General features: G+C 43.3%; 1 protein-coding gene across 1 annotated transcript in view; it reads left to right on the top strand.

The window, feature by feature from the left end:
• The window catches only part of TNFRSF17 (TNF receptor superfamily member 17), a 34,661-nt gene extending 10,177 nt beyond the window's left edge, over positions 1-24,484 (top strand). The window contains exons 2-4 of the mRNA XM_028524810.2: positions 19,642-20,029; positions 20,379-20,510; positions 22,180-24,484. Coding sequence (XP_028380611.1) covers positions 19,912-20,029; positions 20,379-20,510; positions 22,180-22,463 — 534 coding nt within the window. The 5' untranslated portion in view covers positions 19,642-19,911 and the 3' untranslated portion in view covers positions 22,464-24,484. The remainder of the gene's footprint in view (positions 1-19,641; positions 20,030-20,378; positions 20,511-22,179) is intronic.
• The last annotated feature ends 626 nt before the right edge of the window (positions 24,485-25,110 follow it).

Here is a 25,110-nt window from a genome sequence, read left to right as displayed (position 1 = left end):
CATGACTTTGAATATTTCTTGCTTATCCCTTCAAGCCTTAAAAGCTTTTTTGAGAAATCGCCTGACAGTCTTATGGGAACTCCCCTGTAAGTAACTAACTGCTTTTCTCTTGCTGCTTTTAAGAGTCTCTCTTATCTTTAACCTTTGGTATTTTAATTATGATGTGTCCTGGAGTGGGTCTCCTTGCATCCATCTTGTTTGGGACTCTCTGTGCTTCCTGGACTTGCTGTCTATTAGGGACCAAATTAGGGAAGTTTTCTTTCATTATTTTTTCAAACAGATTTCCAGTTTCTTGCTCTTTCTTTTCTCCTTCTGGCACCCCGAATGTCCCAGAGGCTGCTTGCACTATCCTCATTTTTTAATTTTTTTCTTTTTTTTCTGACTGGTTGTTTTTGCTACCTTATGTTCCATGCCATTGATTTGAATCTTGGCTTCATCCACTCTATTGTTGTTTCCTTGTAAATTGTTCTTTATTTCAATTAGTATATCCTTCATTTCTGACTGGATCTTTTTTACGCTCTTGAGGTCCTTACTAAGTTCCTTGAGCATCCTTATGACCAGTGTTTTGAACTCTACATCTGATAAATTGCTTATCTCCATTTTGTTTAAATCTTTTTCAGGAGTTATGATTTGTTCTTTCATTTGGGCCGTGTTTCTTTGTCTCCTCATTTTGGCTGCCTCCCTGTGTTTGTTTCTATGTATTAGGTAGAGCTGCCGTGACTCCCTGTCTTGATAATGTGGCCTAATGTAGTAGATGTCCTGTAGGGTCCAGTGGCATAGCCTCCCTTATAACCCAACTGGGTACTTGAGGTGGATCCTTCATGTGGTCTTAGCACACCCTCCTCTTGTAGTTGAGCCTTGGTTTCTGTTGGCAGATCAATGGGAGGGATTTACCCAGGCCAGTCAATTGCAAGGATCAGCTCTGACCAGTTACCACCAACCTCTGCCCCCTGTGGAGGATCAGCTGTGCAAGGGAAGGGTGGTGGTGCTTCAGCCTGGTTGTAGCTGTTCACTGGGTGTTCTGGCTCTGTGGCTTCCTGGGTGGTGCTGGACAAGGTCAACTCCCACCTGTGTTTTGCCCAGGGTCACCCTGCTTGAGCTATAAAACAATCTGAGATGGCTGCTACTTGTGCTGGGCTTGGAGATTCTCAGGCAAAGCCAAGCTGTAAATCTAGGCTGGGTGCTGCTAGTGCCAGACCTGGAGCTCACTGAGGCCAGCTATTGCCTGTTTAAGAGGATTTAGGAAGTTGTGTAGCATAAGCCAAGGCCAGCCATTTATGTGGAAAAGTCACTGGGGTGGGCCAGTAAATTGAGTGGGGCAGAGTCTCTGGGAATCTCCAAGGTCTGTCAAACAGTGTTAGCCAGATTGATGGAGTCTCAGATATGGCACCAGCTTGCTGGCTCTGTAGGGGGAGGGTTTAGAAAAGGGACAATAGCCTCTGCTTCCCTCGATGCCACACACTTGTTTCTTCCTATATGTCACTGGCACCTTTCAAGCTGTTACCCAGGTGCTGGAACTCGAAGGGAGTGAGTCTGAGTAAGTCCATGTGTGGGCTCCTTGAGAGGAATTGCTTGAGACTCCTGAAGTTTCTTCCATGGACTCAATCCCCACTGGCTTTTGTAACCAGAAGTTTTGGGGACTTATCTTCCTGGCACTGGAACCATTGTTCATGGACTTGGTGTGAGTCTGGGAATTCTCACTCCTGAGATATCCTTCCAAAATTTTTATTTACCACACGTGGGTGAACAACCATCCCATTCCATGTCTGCACCTCTCCTACCATCCTGGATGGATGTGGTCTCTTTAATTCTATAGTTGTCAGACTTCCATTTAACTCAATTTATGATGGTTCTGAGTGGTGGTTGTTCTATATTTTAATTGTAATTTTGATGTGGTTGTGGGAAGAGGTGAGTTATATCTGTCTGCACCACCACCTTGACCGGAAGTCCTAGGATCAAATTGTTATGTAAGACTTTTGTGAAGAACTCCATCTATTGAATCCTAGTGGAGTGCTAGGAGCTACAACGATGTCCAAAGCAATTCTCAACAATATAACTGATTGAATAGTCTTCCTCTGAGTGGATGACTCCCACCTCACAGCCCCCATTGCTGGTATCCTAAGTATTATCTCATTTACTCTCACTACAAGTCATGTGGCAGGTGATATTATTATCATTTCTCTTTTACAGAGAAAGTAGCCTAAGCTCCAACAAGTTAAAGAAGTTTGACGGGCCACAAGACTAGCATCAGGTGCTTTGCCTGGATTCCAAATCAGTCAGTCAGCCTGATGTGGCGACTCCATTTGGGAACATTCCCTTTGGTTTGAAGCTGCTCTTACATTGAAATGAGAACAAAGATTAGGAAAAGAAGTACTATAGTAGAAGGCAAAACAACTTTGCCTTCTATGTCCCGGGGAGAAGAACCATCACCTTAAGTTAGGGCAGGAATTCATGCTTCACATTTAGCTAGAGGCATCAGTTCTGGGCGTTAGGTGACCCAGAGGGAAACTATGGGAGATGACGATGATAAAATCACAGTGCCCGTCTCATATCAAAGACACAGCCACAGACTAAGGAAGGCTTCAGATTCCTTTAAAGGTCAATTTCTTCATTGTTTTGTACTTAAATCTCAATCATGAAGAATGCAAAATGAAGCAATTGTGGAAAATACTCTTGCTTTCAGATGTTTGAATGATTTCATAAGACATTGAGTCTGCTTAGGGCTGCTATAATATGTAAAATAATATAGATTGGGCCCCTAAACAACAGAAATTTATCTTCCACAGTCCTGGAGGCTGGAAGCCCAAGACCAAGGCATCGCAGGTTTGGCTTCTCCTGAGCTGTCCTTGGCTTGCAGGTGTCCTTGTTCTCACTGTTCCTCCTCGCAGGGCCTTACCTTTGTGTGTGTGAATCCCTGGGGTCTCTTTTACCTACATAGCACCATTCAAGCTGGATTAGGGTCCCCCCACCCTAATAACCTCATTTTACCTTAATCACTCCTTTAAAGTCCTATCTACAGATACAGTCACATTCTGAGGTACTGGAGCAGAGGTGTGTTACAGCTTGAACGTATGAATTTGGGGGACCAATTCAGACCCTAATACTCATTATTTACATTATTTCACATGCTCTTTTGCTTCACTCCCCTCTTTTCTCACCCTTGCTGCCCTGATTGCATGTTCCACATGAAGCATTAATACAGTCATCCTTGCCTCAGGTTCTGTTTTCCAGGGAATTTAGGCTAATGCAGTATAAGGAAGAAGACCCCAAATCCCATAGTTTAGGCCCAAATCTATGTTCCATGTTACAATGGAGTTAAGTGAAATAGTTTCTATCCTGAAGTGGGTCATAACACTTTTTTTAATTTAAAATGCACTGATGGCTTCCAAGAGTACTTGATCTAAAACTTCCCTCCTAATCCTACAGAGCCCTACCTGAGCTGTGCACTGGTCACCTATCCAGTCTCAGCTCCAGTGCTCTCCAGCACACAGGTCCTCTTTCAGGTCCTCCAGCCTGCTTGCTCCCTTCCTGGCTTCAGGGGTATTAAGCCTGGCTCTGCCCTTTTCCAGGTGGCTTACACAGCTGCTTTCTATGGATCAAGTGGATCTCAGACCAAATATCACCTTTTGTATTCATTTCCTACAGCTGCCATAACAAAGTACCACTAACTTGGTGGCTTAAAACAAGAGAAATTAATTCTCACATAGTTCTGGAGGCCAGAAGTCTGAAACCAGGGTGTTGGCAGGGTCTGCTCCTTCTGAAGGCTCTAGGGGTGGATCATTCCTCCTTCTTCTAGCTTATGGTGGCTGCCAGCAGCCCTTGCCCCTCTTTGGCTTATAGACTCATCACTCCAATTTTTGCCTTTGTCTTTGATAGGGGACTCAAGAGGTGGAAAATTTTAGTTTAAGGTAAATAGTTAATAAGCCTAGTAAGTAATGCATATGTTAAAGCTATTGTTTCAGGAATTGCAGGTACAGCCCACCACTCCTGGGAGAGACAGCTGACCTCCTGGGACACATCTAAAGACCGCCACCTGGGGCACAGCTGGAGATAGCTGAGCCACCATGTTCCAAGGAGGGACAGACCACTGCCTGCCTGGGGGACGCTAACTACCCAAGGTGAGAATGCTGCAGGTTTTTAAAATCTAATTTTCTCTGAATTTCAAAACCCTGCACTGCACTTTGTTCTCTGTTATGAAAAGGCTGGCTTTAAAGGAAATGTGGGATGGTCCATTTGGGTACAAACCCGCTGTCTTCTCAGATCACTGGCCATCTGAATAAGGCTCCCATAAAGATTCAATCCCTCTCTCTGCTTATTGAATCTGGTAGATGACAAGCAACACGAACACTGGCTTTTCTGGTTTCATCTTCACATGGCATTCTCCCTTGTGTTTGTGTATGTACAAATTTCCCTCTCCTTATAAGGACACCAGTCAATTGATAGTGTCTACCCTAATGTAGTATGATGTCATCTTAACTTCATTACATCTGCAAATACCCTATTTCCTAATAGGCTGAATTCACAGGTACCAGAGGATAGAACTTCCACACATCTTTTTTGGGGACACAGTTTAACCCACAATACTGTAAAGGGGTCCAGAACTTGGGATGTTCCAGAATATAGGATAATAAGCCTGGCTGGGGGAAGGGACACAGGCAGCAGGGCCATTGAGTTATTTTGCATATCAGTAACAGCAGGATAGCTTTATACCTGATATGCAAAAACATTTATTTTACATATCAACAAGTCTAGCTAGGGAGATGGGAGTGACTGAGCTGGGATGTAACTGGGAGGCAGTTCCCCTGGTTACAGTGCCCGAGTGAGAGCTTGGAGATAGTTTGCTTCATGCCATGGGGCCACGCCTGCCTGAATTTACGATGGCAGCCCAGAAAGGCTGAAAATACAGAGTGCTAGCTGGTGTAGCCAACTGTGAGAGGAGTCAGAAATGGGGTTACAGAGGAAGATTCATGTTGGGATTTAAACCCAGGTGTGGCAGCCATGCTGAAGTGGGACTGAAATGGGAAAAGACACCAGCATTTGAGCTGCCTGTCGCTACCAAACCCCATAAGCAGAGACAGGGATTGAATCTTTATGGGTGCTTTATTCAGATGGCTGGCGATCTGAGAAGACGGTAGGTTCATACCCAAAAGAACCATCTTCCCCTTTCTTTCCAGGCCAGACTTTTTATAACAAGGAATAAACAAGATGTGGTGAGGGGTTTTGAAATTCAGGGACAATTAGGGGAAAGAGACTGCAGCATTCTGGTCCTGGGCAGTTAGCTGTTCCCAGGGATGGGTGGCCATCTGTCTCTCCCTGGAACACAATGGCTTGGATGCCTCCACTTGTCCCCAGGTGGCGGTCTTTAGCAGTGCCTGAGGAGGTCAGCTGTTTTCCCAGGAGCCAGGATGGGTCTTATCTATCTGTAGTCTCTGAAACAAAAACTTTAACATATACATTACTTACTAGGCTTATAACTATTTACCTTACACTAGAATTTTCCAACTATTAAATCCCTTATCAAAACTGTGCAGTTTTTGGAGCAGAGAGGGGGCTCCCTTGACCATGTGGCTTAGGAAGCAGGAAAGCAAGATGTAGCAGTCATATAGAGCTCTATCTTAGCAGTCTGAAAGAATGCAGGACAATGCAGGATTATGTGGGAGGAGAATGTGAGACCATGCAGGAAGAAAAGGGGTGAAAGGGCTCTTGCTAGTGGGTCATGGGGAGGTGCCACATGGTTTTGTATTAAGAAGTGCAGATCTCAGCAGTACAGCTGATGGTGCTGAGGATGGCAGTGTTGAGGACAACTCTACCTGGTCTCAGGAAGCTGTAACCCCCCCTGACTTAGGCTGAGTGAGAGACTTCCAGACCAGGAGCCACTAAGGAGACAAAACTTATTTTCCTGGCATGAACACTGCCTGTTCTGTGCCTGGCCTCCTAGGCTTGATCAGTTAGCCAATGACAGGTAAGATTTCCCATGGAAGGAATCGCCTAAGACAGGCATGATCACGAGAGGGCCTCAGGGAAGAGACTCGGGGTTGTGGAAATGAAGGGGTGATGGACATCAACCCCTACCCCCATGGCTTTGTCAAAGCCTGAGTCCTTGTTCTTAGATGTGAGAAATCCAAGTCTCCTGGCTGCCTTTGTTTCCTCTGTTGACTCAGGCCTGCAGAAATAGCAGGGGTGGTGTAGTCCAAACCAGAGATGGTAGTCCCCTGGGGTAATAAGTCCTGGGACATAGAATATGCAAGATCCTGTGAGATCTGTTTGCTGGAGGATGTTATTAATTTAGAATTTGAAGGCACAGACAGGAAACCAAAACTAGCCCTTTGAGCCCTGTAGTCCTTTCAAATGATAAAACTCCAAACTTTGCTCAGAATCCCAGCAGGAGTTCTGTCAGCACCTTTGAAAGTTACCTATTCCTTTTGATCTTTCCTGCCAGACTGTGAATCCACAAACTAAGTCTGTATGCTTAATAAAAATCTGCTTGGGAATGGAAATGGGAAGCTCTCTACTAGAGAGAGTGGCCGTTCTGTCCCTATTTCCCCACAAGACCTGGTTGTCTCTGTGCATGCTTTTCTTGTGTTTTGACGAGCCACCCTCAGTGTTCCGCAATCACTGCAGGCTGGTGAGCACGTGTCATGGCAGGGGACCTGCAGCCGAGCACGGATGACTGGGCTGAACCAGGAGTCTAGCAGAGCTATGGACTTCCGGTACCCCTGACTGGCCTGGTTGGGCAAAGTGGGGAAGGAGGGACTGTGTGTTTGTAGGTGTTTTAGGGACTTTGGGATTTTGATGGTGACATTCTGCCATTACTCTAAACCTGTATAAATTATGAATAAATACTTCCTTTCTGTTTTACCAAACTCTGGCATTGAGAGCCACAGTTCCTAAGGGTGGTGGGCAAAGAACCACAGTACAGAAAAATCCTGGGGGAGGGGAAGTTCAGTAGCAGTATTCTGGCCCCCCCCCCCGCAAGTCTATTCTGTAACAATACCTTCTTAACACAATTCCTCTGAACAGAAGTCCTGAAGAACTTTTTTTCCTTCAGCCTTATTTAAAGGTGTTGCTGTCATGAAAAATGTGCTTCTTAGATCTCCCATGGTGGCAAATGGGATTGAAGGGCCCCAGCTGCTGCCAATAGGTCCTCACAGGGCTCCATGTCTATCCTGAGTTACCCTGGATATGGCATGGCCTTCTCTACTGGCAGATTCTCAGTCAGCACCACTATCGCCAGCTTATGGAATGCCCAGTCTGTGGACATGGAATCCCACATGATATAGCATTTGACCAGGGGAACTGCTTTGCAGTGAGAGACACAGGTGTGGGCCCAGGGCCACTGGTCATGTTATAGTCTGTGCCATCCAGAATTAACTGGTCACGTAGAATATCACATTCTTGAAATCTCAGCTTACATGCTACAGTCTGAAATATGGGCTATCATCCAGGATGCAGCACATGCACTGAATCAGAGACCAGTCTGTGAAGCCGTGTCCCCAATAGGAGGAACACAGGTCTGGGAGCTGAGGGAAAGAAGCAGGAGTGCACCCTCTTAGCATCACTTGCAATGATCCACTGGGGGACACAACAAGGGTTCTACTGAAGTATACAAGCTGTACCAGGACACTTGGGACACCCGTGTCCAGACTAGCAGGAGAAAAGGGACATCACCATACTGGTAGGGGTAATTGATGTTGATCAGCAGGAAGAGGTAGGGCTGCTTTTACACAGTGGGGGAAGGGAGCAATATGTGTGAAGCCCAGGTAATCTACCTGGGGCCCCCCGGCACTCCGTTGCCCCATTGAAACTGTGAACGACTGGTACAGTAACCCTGGCTTGAAAGTGGTATGATTTGGCAAGAGTTGAGGCCTCTCAGGAATGAAGGTTTGGGCCACAACTTGAAACAGACCATCAAGACCAGCTAGGGTGACAGCTGAAGGCAAGGAGCTTTAGAATGAGTAGTGGAGGAGGAAAGGATGAGTACCAGTTGCAACCTCGAGAGCAGCTGCAGTGACAAAGGCCTTAGTGTGAATAACTCACCTTCCTTTTTAAAGTTCCTCCCCCTCAGAAAGGCCTATGGAAATCATGGAGGGTTGCTCCCCAGACATTCATGGAGACTGTGGTGGCCATGACAGTGACCTCTGAAACATGCAGGAAGTGAACTTGACTGACCACCTAGCTGCTGCCACTCACCACTGTTCTCACACTGAGACTAAGCTCTCAGCCAGACCTGAGCATGAAAAAAGTGTTACTGCATTGGTCCCATTGATGGGGGACTCAAGAGTTGGAAAGTTTTAGTTTAATGTAATAGTTAATAGGCCCATTGGCTAACGCATGTAAAAAATTATTGTTTCAGGAACTGCAGGTATGGCCCAACCCTGACTTCAGAAGACCACAAGTGATTGACCTTTGTGCTCCAGAAGAGCCATAAGCAATCAGGGTGGCATCTGAGGGAGAGACAGTTGCTGCCCAGGATACAGACAAAGAAAATGACCAGTTAGTGGATGAAAGGATGTTAGGGAAATTGCTGGATTGCAGCTTTTATCTGATGAACCTCTTTCCTGAATTCCAAACTCCCTACCTATACTTTTGCCCCCCTAAGAAAAAAAGGCTAGCTTGAAAGGAAATGTAAGACGGTCTATTAGGGTACAAACCCGCCATCTTCTCAGATCACCAGCCATCTGAATAAAGTGCCCATAAGATTCACTCCCTGTCTCTGCTTATTGGCTCTGGTGGTGACAGGCAGCCTGAATGCCAGCTTTTCTGGTTTCACCATTGCTGTGAGATACAGGGCTGCTCTGAAGGGCAGCTTTGACTCACAAACTCCCCACCAGGCTACCCAAACCTTTCTTGGACTTGCACTACAGCCTGAGACCCTTGCTACCCAATTTCCCTTCCTTCCCCCTCTCCTTCAGTGGTGTTGGACCTCTGTTATGGTCTGAAGTTTCTTCTCCTTCTTGGACTTCCTCCCTTCATTCTTCACAAGTGTTTCACCACCTCCCCCACCCCCAAGCTGCTGCAGTCTAATTCCATCTCCGTGACTGTTTCTTGGAGGACCTTCAACTAACAGTGGATTTCTGTCTTCTCTCCCCTCCCCACTCACTCACCTTTTTTTTGGTCTGTACTTTATTTCCATGTTTTTTCTGTAATAGCACTTTCACAATCATCTGCACCTTATTTATTACTTTATTTTTTTCTGTTTCTGCCACTAGAATGTAAATTCCATTAGAGCAGGAACCACATCTGAAGTAAATTCACTGTTGTGCCTTGGTGCCTGGCATGGTGCCTAGTGTGTAGTGAGCACTTGATCAACACTTAAGAAATGGGAGTATTGATCAGCTAATGCTGCAGACATGACTGTCAGCATGCTCTCTGTCTTGTGGCTGTTGGTGTGGAGACACAGTGGCACAGGGAGAAGTCAGTGAATTGAAAAACAAGATGGACAACTTCCCTGACACAGTGATGGAGCACCCTGACAATCAGAATGAAGCCACTTAGCAAATGTCTAAAGAGCTGATGGAATGTGGCACTTCTCACGGTGCTGAGAGGAAGCAGGAGTTCAGAGGAACTGCTGTTCAAAGGCAATCTTCATGGGAAAGAGCAGAGGACCTTGGGACTTGGTCCCAAATCAAATTAGCCTTTTTCATGTCCACAAGCAATCAAAGCTTCTGAGGGGTGCAGAGATCTGAGTAAGAGGGCGAAGGGAGGGCTGACCATCTCTGCACTGGGATCTGCCCTGCAGAACTCGCTCAGTGGGGTGCCTGAGCTCTGTGCTTCATTAGATCCTGGCTCTGAGTTGTTTCATCTCCTCCAACTCCCCTCAGCTCGAGGTCAACTCCCCACCCCACTGTGTTTCAAGTTGAAGAAGAAACTAAACTGTCTGCAGTTTATGGGTACACTGGAGGGCCAATGTTTCTGGCTTAGTGTTTACTGTTCCTTTGTGCTCTTAGTTTTGTGTTCTTTTGAGGTTTCTTTCATTGCGGACTGCAGTGTATTAGGAAGGACTTGTTTGGTGATATTAAGTTCTCACAGAGAAGTGTTTGGTGGCAATGAAGTGTCAGTATTGCTCAGTGGTTAATACCATGGCCTTGGACTAATATCAGTCAGGATAGACCAGTAATAAACAACATGTCTATTTTAACTCAGGCTGCTATAACAAACTACCACAGGCTTGGTGGCTTAAACAACAGAAATTTATTTCTCACAGGAGGCTAGGAAGTCTGAGATCATGGTGCCAGCAGATTTGGTATCTGGAGAAGGCATCGTTCCCAGCTGGCCTTTTCACTGTGTCCGCCCAAGCTCTCTGATGTCTCTTTTTATAATGGGCACTAATTCCATCATGGGGCCCTCACCATCCCGACCTCCTCTAACCCTAATCACCTCCCAAAGTCTCCATCTCCAACTACCATCACATGGGGCTAGGGGCTTCAACATGTAAATTTTGCAGAAGACAAATGTTAAACCCATACAGTATCCCTCCTGGGTCAGCCAGCCCCATGCCTTGTCATCCTTCCTTTGAAACTCAGGCCCACAGAGCAGTTGCCATCTGGGGCATTGCCATTCACCACGGCAGAAAGAAGGAGAACGTGATGAATTAAGTATTGGTTCTGAAAGCTTCTGCCTTCAAGTGAGACCTGTCCCTTTTTCTCACATTTCCTTGATCAAAAGCAAGTTACACATTCACATGAAACTTCAAAGGGAAGCATGGGGAGTGTGATCCTGCCTTGAGCTCAGGATAGAACTGTATTATGGGAAATAGCGCCTATGATCACCAGAGTCACCCAGTCTAGATGTTGCTGTGAAGGTATTTTCTAGATGTGACTAATGTTTAAATCAGCAGACTCTGAATAAAGTGGATTACCCTCCATAATATGGATGGGCCTCATCCAATCAGTTGAAGGCTTTAGGAGCAAAAACTGAAGCTTTCCAAAGAAGAAGAAATTTGGCCTCAAGTCTGTAACATAGAAACCCTACTTGAGTTTCCAGACTGCCTGGCTTGCCCTGTGGATTTTGGACTCAAGACTGTAAAATCAACTTTTTCCTGAATTTTCATTTTCCTGGTTTGCCTTTTGATTTCAGACTTGCCAGCCTCCAGAACTCCTTGAGCCAGTTCCTTAAAACTATATGTACTATATATCTGATCTTCTATTAGCTCAGCTTCTCTGAAGAATCTGACTAATACATAAGACCCCAATAATAGAATTACCCCCGCACCATGCAAACACCCAGTCCAGAGCTAAGCCTTGTTTCCTTGAACCTTCTCCCAAATCACCTAACACAAGTCTAAATCCTATAAGAAGTTTCTAACCGTCCTCAATGAGTCACCTTGGACTGGCTACATCACTTGCGGGGCCCAAGGCAAAGTGAAAATGCAGGTCCTTTGTTTAAAAATTGCTAAAAGTTTTAAGATGGCAACAGCAGAGACTCAGCCAAGCATAAGACATGCGACCTGTGAAGTTGAACATGGGCCTGTGCTTACAGGTCATATGCCAATCTAGTCAGCCCTGGAGCACTTCACATTCCCATGTTTGTATATCAGGTTGGTGTTTAACTGCAGGTGTGTTCCTGGTGGTCTTTGGCTGGAGGGTATTCATGAAAATTTCCTTCCAATCTTTATATATACATATCTTTTACTTATGGAAGGGTAGAGATAGAGAATGAGAGAGAGAAGGTGTTCTATCTTTACGTATAAATAAATATATATCTATATACATTTTCCTATTCTGTGCTTGTCTCATAACATTCAAAAATTTCAAAAACATTGATTAGCTTTATAATATTCAATATTATATGGATCTTTGTCCATATATGAATAGACCATGTTCCTTGTTAAAATTTGCTACATACCTGATTGTTTTTAACCACCTGAAGTAGTTAAAAAGAAATTACCCCAAAATATGTGCGAAATGAGCTTTTATGTAATATATGTGAAAGCATATATAGAGAAAAACATACTTAAGATATTTAAAAAAATATATTGGTGTATTAACAAAAATACTAAATAATAATTACCAAAAATAATGTGTCATAATAAATACCATCTATAATCACCAAAATAAATGATGTTGAAAGCTTCTAGCTATAGATATAGTATATTGCAATGATATTTGAATTTATGGATGGTATTTCTTGAGTTTGAGAAAAGGTGAAGAGTTGTGGTCTGAACTTGTAGTTTTTCTATAGGTTGCTGTGCCTGCTCTGGGCTACACATCAGTCATCCTATAAAATGGGAATTCTGGCCGTGGCTGGCATAGCTCAGTGGATTGAGCACAGGCTGCAAACCAAAGGGCTGCTGGTTTGATTCCCAGTCAGGGCACATGCCTGGGTTGGGGGCCAGGTCCCCAGTGGGGGCCACGTGAGAGGCAAACACACATTAATATTTCTCTCTCTCTCTTTCTCTCTCCCTTCCCTTCTCTAAAAATAAATAAATAAAATATTTATTCTTTAAAAAGGGAATTCTGGCATTTTTCTGCTACTCATTACCTTAGTTCTAAACCCTTGCCTTAATTCATTTCTCAAGATCAAATGCATCCTGCCCTCCAGCCTTGCATTGAGTCCTGTTCTCATCTTCCCTTGCAATTCTAACATGTAATGCATAGTGCTGTTTTCCTGGCTTTGGTCTGAGATGACCCTATTTACATGGGGCCTTCCTCTAATTATACTGCCTTAGCCAGCCATGGATAAAAACCTTCCCAGAAATTGACTGGCTTTGAGCATCTTGGTTTTTGTTTTTGAGATTTTATTTATTTATTTTCAGAGAGAGAGGGAGGGTGGAAGAAGGAGAGGGAGAGAAACATTGATATGTGAGAGAAACATCAGTTGGTTGCCTCTCTGACACCCCCAACCAGGGATCTGGCCTGCAAACCAGGCATGTGCCCTGACTGGGAATCGAACTGGTGACTTTTGGGTTCATGGGCTGGTGCTCAATCCACTGTGCCACACCAGCCAGGGCTGAGTGTCTTATTAATAATAAGAAAATCACTAAAGTTTGCTGAATTCTTGCTCTGTGCCAGAAACTGTGCTCACAAATTATTTGTACACAAATTTATGTGCTCTATAAATTGATCTTTGCAACAATCTCAAGAAGTTGGTACTATTATCAAGGACATTGTTACAGATGAGGAAACTAAGGTTCAGGAAGGTTAAACCAGGTGCCCAAGATCTGACTTCTCTCAGATCTTGGGCACCTGGGCTCAAGATCCATTGTGGTGAAACTGGGCTTCCGATTTTTCTGGATCTAAAACTTTTGTCTTAATTGTAATACCGTGTCACTCTGTGGGCAGGATCTGGATGGTTCTGTGTGAATATTTAAACTGTAAGTTCAAAACAACAGCATTAAAGCTATGCACTGGTCAGGGCTGGTCAGGGGAGCTGAGTCACCATGAGTGTTCAGCTTAAGGGACACACTAGTGGAATCAGACCTTCTATAATTGAGGGAAAAGCCGGGGAGGTAAGAACCAGAGAAGTCTCCTGTCAGTTGATCTCTGAGGTCAGGAACATCCAGTTGCTAACATGGGCTTGTGAAGGAACTTACAGAATGGTCCAAGTTTCTTCTGTCTAGCCCCTACCTCTGTCAATCCAAAGTCAAGCATTTGGTGGTGGGGCTGGGGTTACTGTTGGTCAGCAGGGCCAGCAGCTGGGAAGAAAAGCTGGAAGTGGAGTAAAGGGGGTTGAGGGTATACTTGAACCTATTAGACATCTCTGTGACCATCCATTGCTGCATGCAAGATGATGTCCTGATGTCCTTCAGAGAACAGTGGCTGCTGCTTCCCACCTGTTTTCCAAGTCTCATGCATGCTTCTCTGTTGACCAACTCTTTCCTGGAATGATACAGGGATAGAGATTCTGGCAGACACAGTTCCCAGAGGAGCCAGGTGGACATAATACAATAGAATACAGAAGTTATTCCAGAAAATTGAGAGAAGGCAAGGCTGAGATGTATAGTTATGGGCCTTGTGATGGTTAATTTTATTTGCCAACATGGCTGGGCCACGGATTGTCAGATATTTGGCCAAACATTATTCTAGGTGTGTCTGTGAAGGTGTTTTTTGGATGAGATTAACATTTAAATGGCTAGACTAAATAATGTAGAAGGCCCAACTAGAATAAAAAGGCTGGCCCTCCCTCTAGTAAGGAACTCCTCTTGCCTGACTGTTGAGTTGGGACATTAGTCTTTTCCAGCCTTTGGACTGAAACTGAAACACTGGCTCTTCTTGGGCCTCAAGCTTGCTGGCTCTTAGACTGAAACTTACACCATTGGCTACCCTGGCTCTCAGGCCTTCAGACCCAGACTGAAACTACCCCATATCCATACCCAGGCCCATCTCCTGGGTCTCCAGCTCTCCAGCTTTAGACCTTAGGACTTCTCAGCCTCCATAGTTGTATGAAACAATTTCTGATAATAAATCTTGTTCTGTCTACATATTACATACATCCTGTTGGTTCTGTTTCTCTGGAGAGCCCCAATATAGGCCTAGTTTTCCCTTTCAGATTAACAAAATCTACTTGGATGTTCTTGGAAGACATTGCATACTTTTGGCTTGGATTTAATTGCTACAGGTCAAAGTGTTCTGCTGTGAAAATTTGCTTGTAGTTTAGTAATTTTAGAAAACAATCTTTTAGTTGGATGGAATTTTCCTTGCAGAACACGTTAATGGCTTTGGACATTTGAGGCAGCATCTCTTTGCTTCTTTGGAGCTGTGAGTGAGGGCTGAAGCTTGAGGATGACTTGGGGACAGCTGTCCTCTTTGTGCTGTGTAGAGCGAGGTCAGGCTCAGCATGCTTTTGGTGATGTTACTACATCAACAAACTCTTTCATGAACCATTTAAATATCATTATTTTAAAACCATGCTACCTCTGTTTTACTGTGGTTCTGTGAAGTCACAAAATTAGAGTCTTTGAGTCTGGAGGGGATCATGGAAATGATCTAGCTGAAATTTTTCCAAATTGTATTCCATAATATATACATGAGGTCTGTCTAGAAGGTATCCAGCCATGTAATGTGAAAAACAGAGACAGTTATTGAAGAAGATACAAGATACAAGAAACACTGTACATAGGACAATGACACCCCAGTCCCCTTCAAAGTAGGCACCTTGGGACCTCACACAGTTCTCCCAACTGCCATCAGCTGCCTAGTTGTATTTTCCTGAATCACACTGATGGTCTGAAATCTCTTCCCTTTCCAAGGTGATTTTAGTTTTTGGAAAAGTCAGAAGTCAGAGGGCAACAAATCTGGGTTGTAGGGGGGCTGGGTCACCTGGGTGATTTGATGTTTTGCCAAAAAACTCTGCATGATACATGATGCATGAGTGGGCACATTATCATGATGAAGCTGCCAATCACCAGTTGCCCACAGCTACGGCCTTCTGAATTATCTGAATAATTTTCATGGAAGAATGTCAAGCTTAACACAAAATTTGATGAAGATTCATTACTCTATTAGCTCAGTTCTTTTGAATGTGGCAGCCACATAGTATACAACCTCAATCAATGGCGTCTACCGCTCCCACTGACTAGTACAGTGAAGTCGTCATGTTCACATGTGCATTCCAGTTCACTCTCCTTGGCTGCCAGGTTACACTGATGTTGTGCAAACTGTTCTCATTAACAATGGCTGTACTTTTCCCATATAGGCCTTGTATTCCTAAGTGTTCATAGGTGGCCCATGAACAAAAAAGGATTCTATGACCAAGTGGGTTTGAGAAGGGAAGTACACTTTCTCCCTTTGGAGAATGTAAATGTACTTTAATGAAGTTTGAGACACCACTTAGATTTTGAAGTGAAGATATCAAGTAGGCAGTTGATAGATGGGTCTGGATTTCAACAGCAAGGATGGAGTTGGATATGTAGGTTTAGAAGTTAACATGTTTAAAACCATGAGAGCAGATGAGATTTCTCAGGAGAGAGTTTAGAAGAAATAGGAGTATGTGTGGTCTGGAGGTGCTCTCTTATGACTATGAGGGGAAGACCTGAGAATGGAGCCCAGACCCAGAAGATGGCATTGTTGAGCCAGATGACAGAGAGAAACCAGGATATTTTTGGCCATAATGCAAACCACTAAAGCTGATTCTACCATTCTACTTTTCAGCTAGAAAGCCAGTAAATTCTTTTTTAATTTAAGTTTTTATGTCATTTCTTAAAGAAAGAGTTCTGACTACTATGACATCTCCCAACCTCTTCTGCACATTTATCTCTGTCTCCTAGTTTCTGTTTCCCCATCAGCTCACCTATCATGGAGGAGACTCTGCTGATTCTGTGATGTCAGAATCAACCCGTCACCCCCATCTTGAGGAGCAAAGGGGAAAGCATGACTTACCCAAGCAGTAGGTTGTTGACATCTCAGGCATGAGTGGAGGAATCAGTTAAGAATTGGTTGACATGGTTAAGGATTTTTGAAAAAATGTTTATCGACTTTAGAAAAAGAGAGAAACGTCAGTTGCCTCCTATGTGTCCTGACTGGGGATCAAACCCGCAACATTTTGGTGTTAGGGATGATGTTCCAACCAGCTGAGCCACACCAGCCACGGCTGGTTTAAGGATTTCAGTTTTATTTTTGAATTGCTAGCAATCAGCCAAAACTGACTCTAGTGAATTTAAGCCAAAATGAGACTTTACTGGAAGCCTCACAGGGTTGTCCCCAGAATCAAAGACTGAGCTGAACAAGCTGAACTATAAGCCTGGGGAAGGGGAGGAACCAGAGTCACCCTGGGGAGCCTCAGCAGGCTTTCATCAAAACCCTCTTGGGGCCAATTTCTGACATCACTGTGTGTGCTCAAGCTTGAAATGACCAGGACAATGAGTGCACTTGGGGGAGGACAAGGTAATTCAAGGAGGGAGAGAAGGCAAGCCCTTTGGCCTTGGTCCCTCAGAGCCCACCCTGCATGTTTGAGAGGCTTGGTGACAGGCCAAAAATGCCTGCTATAACCTCTGAGGATAAAGCCACCCCTGGGCTCCCTACAGGTGCTGAAGACTAAGCTCTGATGATTACAGGTGCTGAAGGTTTCAGTGCTCTTGAGGCCCTGTGAGTGGCCTCAAGGAAAGGCTTCCTTTGATGCTTTTGCTTATGAGACCTCACACTGTCCCAGGTTCTGCCCAAGGGTGGTGTCTCTGACCAAAGATCTTTTTAAAAAGGATCTTTAATCTTTTTAAAAAATATATTTTATTGATTATGCTATTCCAGTTGTCCCATTTCCCCTCGCTTTATCCCCCTCCTCCCAGCACCCCTATTCCCTCCAGCAATCCCTCATCCCCTTAGTTCATGTCCATGGATCGTACATATAAGTTCTTTGACATCTTTAATCTTTATTCCTTTTTCCTTAGTCTGTGCTCTTGATCTTTAGGAAACTTTCCTTTCACTCTGCTTTCTTTTCTCTTTGAAGTTCTCACCTGCAGTAGACTGAGTGGTTGTTCCTGCCCCCAATTCACATGTTGAAATCTAATCCCCAATGTTATGGTAACAGGAGATAGGGGCCTTGGGAGGTGTTTAGGTTTCAAGGATGGAGCCCTTATGAATGGGATTAATGCCCTTGTAAAAAAGACTCCGGAGAGATCTCTTGCCCCTTCTGTCATGTGAGGTTATAGTGGAAAGTTGGCTGTTTATGAACAAGGAAGTGGGCTCTCACCAGCCACCTAATCTGCTGGTACCTTAATCTTGGACTTCCAGCCTCCAGACCTGTGAGAAATGAACTTCTGTTGTGTATAACCCACCCAGTCTGTGGTAATTTGTTACAGCAGTAAGACAGACTAAGACATCACCCTTTAAGAAATAATTATTTAAAAAGTGATCCTTATTATTAAAAAATAATTATTCAAACAGTACCAAAGATTTTCAATGAAAAATATATCTTTTCTCTACATTACATTTCCCATCTCTTGTCAGAGGCAATAATCAGTATCAGTTTCCTATGTATCTTTCCAGATACAACCTATGTTTATGTCTCTATATACAAACCCTGGCTATTTTATTTGTAAACACAGCAGAGCAGATTATATACACTGTTCCGTACCTTTTAGTTTCTGCTCAGCAATGTTTCTCACTCATATCAAAACACATCTGTCTCATTCTTTTTGATGGCTATATAATATTTGACTCTGAGCTCCCTCCATCCCCCATTGATGGACAGCCTTTTGCAAATACATATGGTGCTGTTCCTTGTTCATGGGACAGATGTCAGGCACCTAAGGAAGCACGTCTGTCAGAAACAACAGTGCTTTCTTTCCCAAGAGTTATCAAAGCTTTGTTCTTCCAGTTGCCATCACACTTCCCAGGCATGGGCTGCTTTGGCTGCCTCCTCTCTCTCTCCATTCCTTAAACACCTGCAGTATGGCTTTTACCCACGGACACAGTCAAAGACTACCAGGGCCCTTAGTGTATCTATCACCTTTGACTTTTCTTTGGAATTTGATGTCACTGCTCATCTTGTCTGAAACTTTCTTGTTGTGTGGCTGTTATGAGGAGATAATCTTTGTCTTCCTCTTTCTCTAACCATGCTTTTCCTGTGTCCTTTGCCTGTCTTCCACAGTCACCATTTGGCAGCAGCTGGAGAGAACAGAATCCGCTGGGCCAGCCTGTTGGGCTCCTGGCTATCGCCCACTGGCAGTCATGCCAGCTGCTCGCTGCCTGGGCCCCAGAGGGGTGCTAGGTGACCACTATCCAAGCCTGAAGTGTCTTCTGAGCTCAAGTTCTTCATTTAAAAAATTGTGGTTTTAATTCTTGCATTTTATTTTATTATCACTATGTTAATAGTTATTATGTACTATTTAAAAAAATATGGAAAGTTGCAAAGAATAACCAAAAAATACAACAAATGACAGTAAATACCAGTGTATCTACCATTCAGCTTAATAAAATGTGACCAATATGGGTGCAGCCTCTTTCGTACCCTTCCTGCCATGATAATCACTCTGCTGAATCTGGAGTCTGTCATTTCCTTTCTTTTTAACTGAATCCTGCATTTCTGACTGACCTCTTTGCTTATTTCTATACGGGTATCTCAGTATAGTTAAAACAAACACAAATGACTCCATTTATGTGAGAATACATTATGTGAATCTCTCTATCCACATCCATCCACAGAACTCCTTCCAGAAAGATCTATTTCAGGGGTGGGCCAAACAGAACACAACAGGAGGCCTCTTTGTCACCTCTGAGATACACCAAAATGACCAGTGATTATTTCTCAATGCTAGGACTATGGATAGTGTGTATTTTCTAAACTTTTAACAATGAGACATGGATGACTTTAATAATAATAATAATTTAATAATACCCCAAGTTAATCATGCCAGTTTAGCTTTTACCCCAGACTTCCCTATTTCTGTCAGAATTCTAGAATTCTTCCTAGGTTCAAAACCTGGTAGGTGTGTTTGATATCCGTTTCCTCTTTCACATTCGGTCAGTTTCAACTATACTTTGGGGTTACTTGAGTGAATTTCTCTCTCTTCTGTTAGATTGTAAGGTTTCAAGGGGTCCAGATCTTGTCTAATCTAAGTCCCTGGAGCCTATCTTACAGCACAGCTTGTAAACATATGCTCCAAACATGGTTATTGAAAGTTCTGTTTGGTGCCTCAGGCTTGTCTACACCTTGTGACTGTCACCTGGCTAAGAAATTGGCACTATAAATAAGCAGTTTCTGTTTCAGGTATGGTTGGTCCCTGCAATCCTCACTCCGTCCTTACCCAACCCAAGTCTCAAACTACGAACCAGTAATTAGAGTTGGTATTCAAATCCTTAGCCACAGTTCGAGGACGCACCCCATAAGAACCAAGTCATCCAAGCGAGCTTCTTTTTTACCCTTGGCATTGTAGCTGCTTGTCACTCCACTTGCTGGGGAATTCTTGACGAGATTTTACTTGTCTTTCATGCTGTTCTTTCTGTGGTTTCCTCGTTTCTTTTTGTGATCGAGTTCCAGATGGCTCATCAATGCCTCAAAAATGAATATTTTGACAGTTTGCTGAATGCTTGCATATCGTGTTACCTTCGATGTTTTTCTATTATTCCTGCAATATGTGAGAATTATTGTAATTCAGGTAAGTACCACTGCTTGAACAATTATTCGTTGATGTGAAGTATTCTCTCTATACTGACTATTCAAAGAATAAACATTACAGGGAAGATGGTGAGCTTTTCTGAATCAAAAAAGAGAAAGGGAACAAAGGAATTATTTAAATGCCAACAGGAATAAAGTAATTATTCAGAGTTGAACTCAATTTTATTCAGCACTGTCAGCAACCCAGTATTTTACCAACTCCTCTAATTAAGTGTTATTTAGAATTTGAAAGTCAATGATGATGAATTAGGGGAATTGGTTAGCAAATAATCTTTACTTGATGTAGATGTTATCAGTTCATTATCTCTCTGACATTTCTTTTAATTCAGTGAAAGGATCAAGTACCATTCTTTGGACCTGTTTCGGCCTGAGCGTGCTACTGTCTTTGGCAGTTTTTGTGCTGGTGTTCTTGCTAAGGAAGAGGCGCTCTCCACCATTAAAGGATGAATTTAAAAGCACAGGTTGGTTTGATGGTCAATCTTTGATGTCAGCCTTCTCCCACATTTTTCCCTTGATATAAAAAACTCTTTTGAATTACTGAGGCTTCCTTGGGAAGCATCTGTCTCTCTCCCTTTTTTTTTTTTGAGAATAGCGGGGAGGGAAGGGAGCAAAGGGGAGCGGGGGGGGGGGGGGGGGGTGGGGGGGGGTGGGGGGAGGGGGAGAGCACAAGCACATTGATTTGTTGTTCCACTCATGGACCCATTCATCGGTTGACTCTTGTGTGCACCCTGACTGGGGATTGAACAAGCAACCCTGGTGTAACAGGATGACACTCTTAACAACTGAGCTACCTGGCCAGGGCAAAACATCCATCTCTCTGACCAAGGCTTTTTTTTTTTTTTTTAAATAGACCAATGCTCTGTTTCTCAACTTCTTCTTCTTCTTTTTTAAAAATATTTTATTTATTTATTTTTAAAGAGGAAAGAGAGGGAGGAGAAGAGAGAGAGAGAGAAACATCAATGTGGGGTTCCTGGGGGGTTGTGGCCTGCAACCCAGGCATGTGCCCTGACTGGGAATCGAACCTGCAATGTTTTGGTTCGCAGCCCATGCTCAATCCACTGAACTACCCCAGCCAGGGCTCTGACCAAGGTTTGCACATTAATTAAATGTCATGTTATCAGAAACTGCTAGCCAGATCTGCTACTATCAGGAAAAGTATATTTGACAAGATCCATGGCCATATTTTTAATACAAACATGTATTATTTGCTTGGGTGAACATTTTACTGTCAGAAAATGTTAGAAATGAATAACCAGTTGCTCCTGGATTATTGGAGCAATCATCTCAAAGATTATTATCTTTATAAGGAGTAGAGAACCAGTCCCAGAGGACTGAATTTTCCTAGAGGAGTGATTGTTCCTCAAAGCCCTCAAGGTCTGAAGGGCTTCTTAAGATACAAGTATTTCTGCAGCACCTTTGCCCATGATCTGATTCCCAAGCTTCTGCAGCCACTGCCCTATTTTTTGTGCACTTTTTTTTGTGCACAATCTGTAAAGAACCCACCTTATTTGCTTCCTTGTACAGTAAGGAAAGGTAAATGGTGGCTCTTCATAATTCCTTCCTTTTTATTTTTGTTTTGCCTGGGCTCTGAGAAACAGGTGGGGAATGACTTTGAGTGTGGTGCATTGGAAGATGCAGTTGTGCTGTGGAAGGTTGAAGTAGTAAGACTTGTCTTCACAGGGCATAATGGAGACTCCTTCCTTATGTGATCACAGGGATTCATTACAAAAATTTTAATCTGACATGCAACCTGAAAAGAGAAGCCTCTTTACTTTTAATTTTGAAGTATCACCTATAGGCTAATCTTGGTGTGCTATAACAGGATAGTGGCAATTTGTCATCTTGTAAAATAAGGCCGAGGCCAGTTGTCTAGATTTCTGTGTAAAATCACTCAACTTTAAAATGTGGGCCAGCATAAGTAAACAGTAGAAACACTCTATGCCGTAAGGTATGTCTCTGAGCCTATTGTGTCCTGTGGGTTGTTCATAACCTCTAGTGTAGGACCACACTAATTTGTTTTTATGAAAAGATCTGTCTCATACTGCTTTGAGCCTGAGGTGTACTGCTGAGACTGTCATCACTGTACCCCCAGGGAAGTTTAGGGTAACTTTTCTGTTTCTGCATAATTAGGATCTGCTCTGCAGAAGGAGGCTAATGCTGACATGGATGGTAGAAAAGACAGCAGGACTGGTGAGGAGATTCTTCCCAGAAGCCTGGAGTACACAGTAGAAGAATGTACCTGTGAAGACTGTGCCAAGAGCCAACCAAACACAGATTCCGACCACTTCTTTCCACTCCCAGCTATGGAGGAAGGCGCAACTGTCCTTGTCACCACAAAAACAAATGACTATTGCAATGGCCTGCAAGCTGCTGGGTGTATCACAAGGATGGAGAAATCGATTTCTACTAGATAATTAACCATCCTGAGTGGTGCAGTGCTACTTTCAAAATCTTTTGTCAGAAGGAAAGGATGATTGTTATCAGTTACTGATACAGCTTTTTGCCCTCTAATCCCAGCAAATCTTTATGTTAGATATATTTCTCTATCTTACTGTTGGGAGCTTAACTGTAGACACTTCATTGGTTTCAATGATTAAATTCTTGACTCACTGAAGAAAAATACTGTGATGCGTAGGTCCCAGAGTCATGCACTTCTATGGCTGGACCACTTTCCTCCTATACATGCACATATGCACTTCAGAACAACTGAATTTTTCTCTTTATTGTTAAAGGCAAGCAAGGTTATTCTATGCACTTCTGTAGATAGGAGAACCCCAGAGTCAGCCATGCTAATTCAGTGTGCAATGCATGGGTAGTTCCTGACCTTGTGAGTTTCCAGCTTAATGGAGGCCTCAGGCATTATTGTAATATAGATATATGTAGAATTACAAACTGTGATAAAAAATTACTTGGTATCATTTTCAGGCCCAAATACAGGTGATAATGATAGTTATCACTTACATAGTTACTAATGTGCAGGGATTGCTCTAAGTGCTTTACCTATACTAACTTGTTTAATGCACAAAACAAATTACAAGGTAGGTGGACCATTGCCATCTCCATTTTATAGATTATGACAGGAACTAAGTCAGAGCAAGGTAACAGAGCCAGTGAATGGCAAAGCCATGATTTAAACCAGACATCTTGATCTATTTCTTTTTTCTCTTCACGTCAACTTAGTTCCATTTCTGAGTTCTCCATCTCTTTGGGCTACTATCTTAGTCACTGTAGGGGGAAGGCTCCTTTCCTGGGGTTAGACAAAGCTCCTTATGAAAAGGCTGTGCAACAGGGGGTACCCTGTGGTAACCCGTTGATTTTTTTGATCATTGTTAAGGGGCCCACTGGCACCACAGCATAGATCCTCAAGGTCTGGGGGCTTTGTGGCTTTTGTGTCAGGTTTGGAATATGTGGAAACGTGGTGGGATTTTTTTTTAACCATTTGGGGCCCATCATGGTTCCATTCGAGGCCCTTGGGGTTCAGAGGAGAACAAACAATATCATGGTTAAAGCATTGGCTCTGGAGCCCAGACTGCCTGGGGTTCAATCCTGGCTGTTACTAGCAAGTTATAGAACTTTGGTGACTATAAAAAAGGTACTTAACCATTTTATGTTACTCATGCACATGTATATTTTTTTTTCCATAAAACTGTCTGGTTCATAATAAGTAATTTGGTTAGTTACTTTGCTATGATGGTTTTTATTAGTCCCTTTGAGGTCAGGACTCCCTAAAGGCAGGCACACACATTACTTTTCTGTTATATTGTTCCTAGCTGCTCCTTGTCCCCACATGCCCAGTACAACCTCTCCCATAAATTTGGATGTTTCCAAAGTTTACATTAGGCTTTTGATTCTTGACTTCCATGACCAGGCTAACATCTCGGAGAGAAGTAATTACAACACCTGAAGGGGATGGTTGGTGGTAGAAACCAAAAAACACAAACTATAATTTCAATAATTTGTCCTGCGTCAAGCGAAATGAAGAAAAGGTGCAGGGTGCTATGGGACAGTATAGCACAGTCATCCTCCAGACAGCTCCATGAAGCACGTATGTGATGTCTTACCAAAGCTTACAGAGGCAGGCTGACCTACATTGGGCTTTCTAGGGGTGGATTCAGGCACACCCACTCTTGAACTAGAATAACAAATTAACAATTGTCAAGTATAATTTTGAAAATGGGAAAAACAACCCTATTAACCAAACACACAAGTATTTTCATTAAAAATGGGAAAAAGTAAAAAATGTCTACAGTTGACACATCCTATTAGTTGTAGGTATACAATGTGGTGATTAGACATTCAGATAACTGACAAAGTGATTACCCTGAGAAGTCTAGCACCCATCTGACAAATATTTTCATTTTTACATTCCCTTACACATGGCTGTATTTTGACACCATTGTACTCATGGTTTACAGACTTTTTTGCACGGGGCTTTGTGTGAAATATTTATTTATTTACTTTTTAGAGAGATGGGGAGGGAGGAAGAGAGGGAAATATCAATAGGTTGCCTGTCATATGTACCCTGATGGGGGACTGAACCTGCAACCTAGGCATGTGCCCTGACTGGGAAATGAACCAGTGATGTTTCACTTTGCAGACAATATCCAACTAAGTGAGCCATGCTGGCTAGGGCTACATGGGGCTTTTTAAACTTAATGTTTTATCAGTGGCCTTTTCCACTCTCCCATAATCTTTATAATTAGCATTCTCAGCTACTGCAGACATTCCTTGTGAGGACGGCCACTATTTGTTTAGCTGTTCTACTGTAGTTGGGCTTCGATGCTTTCCAATTTTTCACTTTTATAAACAATGCTGCAGAGCATGTTCTCCAAAGAGCTCTTGACTTCTGCTGAGTCCAAAAGATAAATTCCCAGGAGCCAGCGATTACGTGTTGAGACGCAATGTAGTAGAAAGACCATGGGACTGTGGGTCACAACAGAACTGGGCTGGAATTCTGGCTCTTTCCTCAGTGGGGCTTGGTCCAGAGTTCAGTGTTTTCAACTGCTTATCAAGGCACATTTGTGGATCAATCATCTCAGTCAGCGTTTTTTAAAAAGTAAA

This window comes from Phyllostomus discolor, chromosome 3 (genome assembly GCF_004126475.2).
Source record: "Phyllostomus discolor isolate MPI-MPIP mPhyDis1 chromosome 3, mPhyDis1.pri.v3, whole genome shotgun sequence".
Lineage (NCBI taxonomy): Eukaryota > Metazoa > Chordata > Mammalia > Chiroptera > Phyllostomidae > Phyllostomus > Phyllostomus discolor.
The sequence above is the reverse complement of the archived record's forward strand: the minus strand, read 5'-3'. Positions and strand labels throughout refer to the sequence as shown.